At 36.0% G+C, this 10,220-nt stretch overlaps 1 protein-coding gene across 1 annotated transcript in view; it reads right to left on the minus strand.

Moving 5' to 3' along the window:
• LOC106874943 (neo-calmodulin) overlaps nt 1-10,220 on the minus strand; it is a 41,352-nt gene that overhangs the window by 23,020 nt on the left and 8,112 nt on the right. Inside the window, exon 2 of the mRNA XM_052969707.1 lies at nt 1,596-1,646. Coding sequence (XP_052825667.1) covers nt 1,596-1,646 — 51 coding nt within the window. The remainder of the gene's footprint in view (nt 1-1,595; nt 1,647-10,220) is intronic.

The following is a 10,220-nucleotide window of genomic DNA, read 5'->3' on the forward strand; positions in this document are numbered from 1 at the left end:
ATCATAGTAGGTGCCTTAGGTATAATAAAAAAATATTCAGACAAATACATAACAAAAACACCAGGACTTACAAATATATATAACATACAGAAAATTGCACTACTGGGTACTGCACACATTCTACGCAAAACACTTTCAATACAGTAAACATAAGAGCACCACAGCAAACCACAGCACATACCCAAGGCGCACAGAGCTGCGCTCGGTAGTCAAGTGAAAGCACGTTATAAAAATAAAACTACTGAACAATAATAATAATAATAATAATAAAGAAGTACAGATAAAGCGTATGAAAACCCTTGCTAAAACTACTGGTTTAGATATTCTTACTGATAAATGGCAAGGAAAACCTCTCAGTGGCAAATACCCAAAGAGAGCTAATAATGCTGATGGTGACAAAATACTTACCCATCAATGGCTAGTGTCTTCTGGCTTAAAATCAGAGACAGAAGAGTTATAGCAGCCCAAGATCAATGCCTACCTACAAGAAGCTACCAGACCAACATCTTAAAGAACGGCAGTAGCCAACGTGTATGTATGTCGTGTAAACAACAAAATGAAACCATCGATCATGTTGTCTTTATGTCTTTGTGTTGTTTTTATCTTCTTGAGTATCTCAACAGGCATGATAGAATAGCACAGTATATTCACTGGGTAATTTGCAAAGACTTGGACTTGTCCCATGATAAAAATTAGAAGGAACACAAACTACCTCCAGTGCTTGAAAATGACCACACTTCATTCCTTTGGAACTTTGCAATTCAAACTGACAGATAGATGCAAGTAGGCCAGACATTATGTGGAAGGATCCCAGACAAAATTCAGGCCTCCTCATCGATATGACTGTCCAAATCGACATAAATGTATCTGTCAAGACCTACCAAAAACTGAGCAAGTATAAAGATCTTGAAATAAAATTTGGCAAAATATGGAACCTCAAGGCTAAAACAATGCCTGTTGTCAAAGGTACCCGAGGAATGATAGCAAAAGGTGCTGATTGCTACGTATCTCAGATACCAGGAAATCCAAAAATGAAAGGAAAATTTTTTTAAATAGCGCTCATGGAAAAATATTGTCTATGTAATCCCAAAAACATTCTTATCTAAAAACAGTGTGAAAATACTTTTAAATGTACCTAACAGCAAACACCGTTTACTGTCATCTTAACATCAGATTATCATCTTATAATCAAATTACTTTTAAAACAAACTTTTAATTTACTTGTTTTGACAGACATCCTCTAGAATAATAGTCTGTGCAAAACCCAAAATATGGCACCCTAGTCATAACACTAAACTGAACTTCTAACTTGTCTCTTGAGATCTCTGGGTGAGACTTGTAGTCAACCTGTACAAATACAAGGCAAAAGCCAAGCGTATAATAATAATAATATGACTTGAAGTTATTCGCAAAACGTGAGGCAGAACTGGACAGTCTAGTCCAGTCTGTGCGGATTTTCTCGAATGATATTACGATGGAGTTTGGACTCTCAAAATGTGCTACGACGGTGATGAGACGAAGAAAGCTTGTCAGGATAGAAGGCATATGTATGCCAAGTGGTGAAAAGATGAAGGCAAATGAATTTGAATAAATACCTGCGGATATGCCCAGATAGAAGTACTTGAGAATACTTGAGGCAGATGGAACTAAGCACAAAAAAATGAAAGAAAAAACAAAGAATGAGTACCTTCGGCAAGTAAGAGAAATATTTGGTTTCAAAGCTGAATGCCAGAAACATAATTTCGACAACAAACTCGCGTGCAGTCGCAGTAGTTTGGTATGGCGCTGAATTCCGAAGTGGATAGAGGATGGCTTGAATATAATGACACCAGTCGATTCACATAAAGCTAATAATAATAATAACATCGAAAGATACCTTAGGAATGAGAACCCAGGTTCGAAATTTCCCCAAGACACCTGAAGAAGGCTGGAGGGTATATCAGGTGGAACGTTGTGTTAACAACAAACATGATGAGGACAAATATCCGTTGAATGTAAATAATGTAAATAATGAAAAATAATACAATCCCTTAAAATTTGAAATAGAAAGAATTTGGAGCATGCGAGCATTAATGATTGCGCCTATAATAATTGGTGCGTTGGGGGTAGTAAGCAAAGATATAGACAAATGGCTAAAGGAGATTGAAATAGAATACCTGGTAGAGCTTCTACAGAAAGTTTGTCTCTTAGGAACAGCAAGGATTATCCGGAGGGTTCTAAGCATTTGAAAGACTGCTGAAAACTTGTGGATACCTAAGGTTTCAGGTAGTAACCTGCAACCCACACAATTCCTACCAAGAATAAGGCCGAACCTGAGTCAAACCAAAATAATAATAATAATAATAATAATAAACGCCCTGATGCAGTATAAATGCCTTGATGCAGTACCAATACTCTGATGCAGTATAAATGCTTTGATTCAGTACTATAAATGTCCTGATGTCGGACCAATGCCCTAATGAAGTACCAATGCCCTGATGCAGTACCAGGCAGTGGCTCTCATGGCTTCTCATCTTAACTGATTGGAAGTGTTATCATGCACATTGTTTTGTCTTGGTATAAAAGATTGACTTCAGCAAATATTCTGCTCAATACCACAGATTTGCAACGATGAGAGTGAAACAGTAGACCACCTAATCTTTGGGTGAAAGATTCTAGCACCTGTAGAGTACAAATCAAGACATGACAGAGTTGGCCAATATCTACATTGAATACATTGTGTCGGCATTATAAAATCAAAACTGCTGACAAATGGTACGAGCACCATTTGTGGTGCTTGTAACTGAGGGAGAAGATGTAACGATTCTTTGGGACTTTCCAGTATGTACAGACCGGACCAGCAAAGCAAATAACGCAGAATCGTAACAAAAAAAGATGAAGAAAAACAAAATAATACGATCCCTTAAAATTCGAAATAAAAAGAATTTGAAGCATGCGAGCAGTAATGGTCGTGTCTATAATAACTGGTGAGTTTGGAACAGTAAGCAAAGATGTTGTAAAAGACCAAAACAATAAAGTCTGTTTATTGATTGACATGAGCATAATCGAAATCGAAAATTTGTGGCATCTCAAGACGGTTACAATATCAGTGATTATAGGAACACTTGGAATGATCAAAAAAGGAACTGAAAATTATTTAAGAATGATCTCTGGCTTACCATCCATGCAGGAAGTGCAAAAGATTGTCTCAACTGGTACGTCACACGTATTGAGAAGAGAACTGTCGCTGAGAATTTTCTTTCCCTTCTTCCCTTTTATTTTCTTTGTTTACTTTTTTATTCGTTATTTTTTCCTGTTTGTTATTTTTTCCTGGCGGTGGTGGTGGTTATTGGTTTAGTTGTTGTTGCTGGTGTGAATTACTGCTCTCCATGATTTTTATTGACGTCAACTTTTTTGCTACCATATCTTTTCTTGACTCCCTTCAAAGGAAGGTGTCGGTGAAGAGGACTGTGTATGCATGTGCCAATGTTGCTTATATTGTTTCTGCGGAAAGGCGTTCCTTGGATTCATCTTTAATTCGTTATTCTGGTGTGGCCGATCCCTTCTAGCATTACTGCTTCTGTAGCACTGTGTTTTCCAGGCTATGGTTGTGGGACTCTGTCGTAAATGTGATGACAAGCGAAAAGTCAAACATCGCTGTCAATATTTCTTGTTGTGACTCTTGTGATAAGCCCTTTCATGTATCGCAGCGGAAGCTTATGGGCGAATGAATGATGCATCATTCCTCCAATTTTCTCTCATTGTCATTAGTTTTTAAGACCATTATACAGTTCCACCTTTTCTACTCTATTTAATGAAGCTTACACTGTGTTATACATCATTACAAGATTTATTGAACTGCTCTTTTCAAAGATATAGTTCCATCAATCATTGCGAATCAGTGATATAGCACTTTCTCTTTTGGGTACTATAAGCCATTTTCACTAGATAGAATTCCCCTGGAAATAAGCTATTACTCTGTATGTAAATACTAAGTGCGTTCTCTCTTTTCTCTCGATTTGTGAACTACTAACGTTCTATGAAGAAAAGAAAAAAGTATATTCCATGAATTTTTTCCGAACAGTAAATATTTCCACCTTAAATAAAATGCCTCATTCCTTAAAATGATTGATTAATAAGTCACAGATTATGCCATACTGACGATTTCTAAAAAGAATGAAATAGTGATTACCACTGATTAAAAATTGTAAAAACTTCGTAATAAGTAGGCAAAAACAATACTAATACAATAATAATTCAATGCATCTTAATTTCAAATTCAAATTCCTATTCTTACTTCATATTATGTAGAAATGATTATCTCCATTGTAAGAGCTCTCATCACTAGGGAAACCACGTGTATTAGACCCATATGTAACTACTCCATTTTGCCTTATAATTCTAGCAAAGGTATTGTTGTTAATATGATATAAAGTTTGCGTTGTTGTAAGTACTTTTGTTAACGTCGAACAAATTTAGATTTAGGGATGCAAATAACGAATATCCGTGCTTGAGAGTTTATTTGCTTCAATGTAATTTTTAACGGTTATCATTTGTTAATAAAGTTCTGTTTATCGTTTTTTAAATTAGTTTCCATGTAGTGTAATTTTTACAAAAATGTTTTAGCATATTTCCATTTCTTGTTAGTACTTCTTTCTTTTCCTCTAGTACGGAAAACCAAACTGAATGGACTGTAAACATATAAACATATTTTACGTAAAAAATAACTTTTTACGTAAAACAAACTAATGTCTAAGAGAAGGCCTTTTATCTCCTACCGATTTTGGAAAAGACGCGAGACTTTAGCTTGCATTTTATCGAATATCCTCAACTGAGAAGGAAAACAAAAAGTATAGGCATGATAAGATTGTTGCAAAAATTCACAACAAGTTTTTGCAATAAATTAGCGTTTGCATGAATAGAAAAACATTACAGCCATTTTGTCGAAATAAAAATGCAGGCTGTCGCAAATAATGAAGTGGAGTTGTTGCTGGATTCTCGTATATAAACGGAAAGAATAACAGAACACAACATATCAGCTGTCAATGAGTCTTCCATAAGAAGAAACAATACAACATGTTTAAACAACATGAAATGCCCATTAGAGACCTGAGTGATAAAAAAAAAATGAAAGTAGAATATTCTAATGATTTAAAATTACTGATTATTAGCAAAATCTTTGACGAAATAATTGAGAATAAACCCTGAAAAACTTGATCCTAATCTGGAAGTAGGTGCGGTGTAAAGAAACATGTTTCGGGATTCAAAAAGAAAATCCTGAATACAAAGTAAGAATAGATACGAAGAGCAGAATAAACTTTTATATAGAAGGTAGAAAATGCTCTTCATCCCGGACCACGGTAGGACACATAATTAAACCGAGGAGAACATCCATTCCGAGAAACAACAGAACATGATTATGATTATAGCGTTGATGATGAAGATGATGATGATGATGATGATGATGATGATGATGATGATGATGATGATAACCCTGATGCGATACCAAACAGTGCTTCTCATGGCTTATGACCTTAACTGAGTGAAAGTTTTATCACGTACATATTTTGCCCTGGTATAAAAGATGTGCTACAGCAAATATTCCGCTCAATAACACAGATTTGTTTGTAATTTGTTTGATCATAACCAGTTGAGTATGTCTCTTAGGCGCTGACGATATGTGCATCTCTGATCATGAGCAGAAGTAGTGGGGGAGCATCATAGCCATGTGTTGAGAGGAATTCTTTGGTGTTTGAATAATTCACTTCTGGAAACATGGGTGTTTCGTTCAACATCATTCTTATTCAATGACCTTTTGAGCAGGATAGGCTACTCGATCTGAAAAAAATTCTAACTGGGCCCCACCTGCAAGGTCATGCATTGTTTATCTTGATATGAGAACACTATGTCGCGTACACATGGTTGTGATGCACGTGTCTGGTGTACCCTTATCAGACGTGTAGTCATGATGGTATATTGGACTTTGTGTATTTGTAGTCCAGTGTCATTTTGAAAGCATACGCCCATTATAATAATAAAATTTGGCACAAGGCCAGTAATTTCGATGAAGAGGTAAGTCGACTACATCGACCCGAGGACTCACCTAGTACTTATTTTATCGATCCCGAAAGGAATGAAAGGCACAGTCAACCTCGGCAGAATTTGAACTCAGAATGTTAGAACGGCCGAAATGCCGCTAAACATTATTCCCGGCATGCTAACGATTCTGCCAGCTCGCCACTTTCTGCATGAAAATGATATTGAGAACGAAGCTATGATATCCAAAAAAGATCTCAGTAAGATGCTTGAAGACATAAAATTTAGTAAAAAGAAGCCGGCAATATTTTAGTAATTTTAGTATGTAGGTCATTTAAGTACATTATAAAGTAGACTTACTTTGTAACTTTTCGTTTTATGATCCCATTTTGGTATCGTAAATCAATATCTATCAATACTTGACTTACACTTTGTTCCATAATTTAATTTTAAAGGAACACCGACTGTATGCTTAAATAATAAAAACTGAAGGGTTGATATTTCGAATGTTTTCAACTGAAATTAATATTTCAGTTGAAAACATTCGAAATATCAACTCAAATATGATCATTAATAAAAATTAAAATTCTATTCCCTGCATATTCCACTGAAAATTGTAATTCGTACAAATAAATATATAGAAAAAAGAGAAAACATTTTAGATAATTTTAAATTCAATCCGAGCAAGAAAAGCATTAAAACTATATAAAGAAATTATAATGCATATAGCCATCATTCAATAAATAAAAAAAATGTAAATCGCATTAACATATTTAGCACACACATACCATCTTCTGCTTTTACAGTTGCATTTATAGTGGATATTCATAAAAAATTCTTATCATTATCAACTCAGGAAGTCAGTGTATCGAGAGCTAAACCTATCTTTTAAATTTTGTACTAAATATAGAACCAACAGTCATTAATTTTAGCCTGCTACTGTGCAGATAACCTGAATCTATCTAATCTACCACTATATATTCTGACAAACTTTCCTAAACTTACTTTCGTGTTTGGAATTACATTTTCTTCCTCTATTCTCTCTAATTATCTTTCTTTATCCCTTCTCTCTTTTTCTCCCCTTTTCTCTCTTTCACACTCCCGCCTTCCCTTTCATAAATTTCCTCACAGTAAAAATTATTTTAATTATCTTTTACTGAGTCGTTTGAACGTCAGACAAAATGCCTTGCCGTACTTGCTCCATCTCTTTACTTTTCCGAGTTTAAATCCTGCCGAGGTCAACTTTGTTTTATCTCCTCTCTTTTCAATATTTTCATGTTTATTTTACTTTATAAGTTGTAAATTAAAGCTAGTCCAGCAGTTTTAAGGGAGGATGTTCGTCGACTACATCGATCCAGTATTTGAATAGTACTTTATTTTATCGATTCAAGGAGCATCGAAAACATAGATGACCCTGGCTAAATTTGAACTCAGAACATAAAAAGTTAAAAGAAAATGCCACAAGGTTTTATCGCAATTAAATAGCCCTCCAGGGTTAACTACCATCGGTTGTTGATGATTTACCCTTCAGCTCCCACTTAACTAATTTTCCACAGGAGTGGCTGTGTGGTAAGTAGCTTGCTTACCAACCACATGGTTCCGGGTTCAGTCCCACTGCGTGACACTTTGGGCAAGTGTCTTCTACTATAGCCTCGGGCCGACCAAAGCCTTGTGAGTGGATTTGGTAGACGGAAACTGAAAGAAGCCCGTCGTATATATGTATATATATATATGTATGTGTGTTTGTGTGTCTGTGTTTGTCCACCCACCATCGCTTGACAACCGATGCTAGTGTGTTTACGTCCCCGTAACTTAGCGGTTCGGCAAAAGAGACCGATAGAATAAGTACTAGGCTTACAAAGAATAAGTCCTGGGGTTGATTTGTTCGACTAAAGGCGGTGCTCCAGCATGGCCGCAGTCAAATGACTGAAACAAGTAAAAGAGTAAAAGAGAGTAGTATGTTACAGGATATTAGATTTAAAAAAAATTTTTTATTCGTGCTTCTTATCAGCACAAAGTAGGGGTGGGTGGGTTTTGTTGACGTTGTTGTGTTTGTGTCTGTCTGCTAGTGTTCTTCCTGTGTGTTTTCCTTTTGTGGATTCGTATGTATCTGAGTATTTCTTTTTAAAAAATATCGATTGTCTTTTTTTTTTATCTTCTCGCAAGATGTGATGCAGTTTGGGGTGGAGGCATGTTTCCGTGCGTATCCATGGGAGCAGTGGCGGATCTACAATATTGGGGCCCTGATAGCCCAAGTGAGTCTGACTGTGAGCCCTCTTTCCACCAGAAACAAGGTGTGGGTGGGTAACCACCGATGTCGTTGTCGATGTGGTTGTTCCGTGGCAGATCGCCAAAATTTTATTTACAAATTTAAGCACTACATTTCAGATTGTGATACTGAATGTCACTGGTGTGAACAAATATTTTCCAGACTATGCCTGATACTTTTAGAGTCATGGGAGTTGAAAATAAGGGAAGTATTATATACATGCATGATGCATCATAGAATAAAGACATAAAACATAACAAATACCACAGTTGACATAATCTAATATTAATCTTATATTTAAGATAGATATGAAAATTACAAAATACGCTTTTTTTCTGTTTTTTTTTAATAGCAACATATTCCATTACAGTTTTGTCATATGAGAGCTTCCTTGCAATATCATTTTCTAGAGATAATATGCATTAAGAATTTAAGCGCTCTTCAGTCATGGTAGACCGAAATTTATTCTTTATAAAGGAAAGTTTTGAGAAATTCTTTTCTGCTTCACAGCTTGTGGTAGGCATTGACAAGTACAGCTTAAGTGCAGTGGTAATATTAGGGAACACACAAATTCCGCCGACGTTGCGTTTCATGCTTTCGGGGTCGATAAATTAAGTACCAGTTGCGTACTACGGTTGATCTAATCGACTGGCTCCCTCCTCCAAAATTTCGGACCTTGCGCCTAGAGTAGAAAAGAATATTAGGGAGCACGTCAATTAATTGTTGCTCATAAATAAGCTGAAGAACTTTGCATTTTTGATTATGTGTTATCTTCTGTGTTCCGCGATTTCCTAAGTTCTAAATAGTCTTTGAACTGATAACACTCATTTATTAATCTGAGGTCAATATCGTCTTTGTAATGTGATATAATTTTGATATTATCCTCATCAAATTCTGAATTTTTCATCACTTCTGACAGATACTTGAACCTTTTCGCAATCTGCTCATATGGCTCCATCCTCTTGCTTAACTGAATTATCAAGCAGTCATAGACTTGATTTAGAGTTTCTATCCTAAATTTTTCAACCCCTTCAAAGACGCCCATTGCTTGTTCCATCTGCAAATTTCTTTGTAATAACGCGTTTGGAAACATCAGAATAATTTGAGGTGATGTATTTACATACAACTTTTTGCTGCTGATTCATAGTGTGCAATCTTGTCGGCTGAATTTTCTCGCAGTTTTTTAACAAATGAAAGCAAAGATGCTAGCAAAAGGTAACCTTCAAATACATCAAAACCAGGGGTTTGGAGTTTCTTACTTGTTTTTGTTATTTCTAGCAAGTGGAGAGACCTTCTAGGCTTAACTTCATGAGCTGGTTGAAAATCACCTAACAAAAATTCTGGGGTCGATACATTTCACAAAAAATTCTTCAAGGCGGTGCCCCAACGTTGCCGCAGTCCGATGATTTAACAAGTACAAAGGGAAAAAAACCGCAAAAAAAAAAGAACGAAATATATCACTGAGATGGTTTTGACTTGACTTTAAAAAAATTAGGATTCCATACAGTCGTCTAAAAAGACTACAAGGTGGTGCCCCAGCATGGTCGCAGTCTAATAACTGCAACAAGTAAAAAGGAAAGAAAATTCTGGGGTTGATACGTTCAACTAAAATCTTCAAGGCAGTACCCCACTATGGCCACCGACAAATGACTGAAACAAATAAAAGGGGGAAAAAGTGAAAAATAACCGAAAAATATAACCGAGGGGGTTTTGTCCACTTTCACACTTTAACTATGAAGGTTTTGTCGTCCGAAGAGGTTTTGTCGTCCGAGGAGGTTTTGTCGTCCGAGGAGGTTTTGTCCTAGCTGGAGTTTGTCCTACACTCGTGCGGAGGACTTGCTCCGCTATCCAGTTAAAATTGGAGATGTTTGATTTTTTTAGAAATATTCAATTTGTAATGTGTCATTTTGTTTTGTTTTGTTTTTTGCATAATCGT

The sequence above is a fragment of the Octopus bimaculoides genome, chromosome 1 (assembly GCF_001194135.2).
Source record: "Octopus bimaculoides isolate UCB-OBI-ISO-001 chromosome 1, ASM119413v2, whole genome shotgun sequence".
Taxonomy (NCBI): Eukaryota; Metazoa; Mollusca; class Cephalopoda; order Octopoda; family Octopodidae; genus Octopus; species Octopus bimaculoides.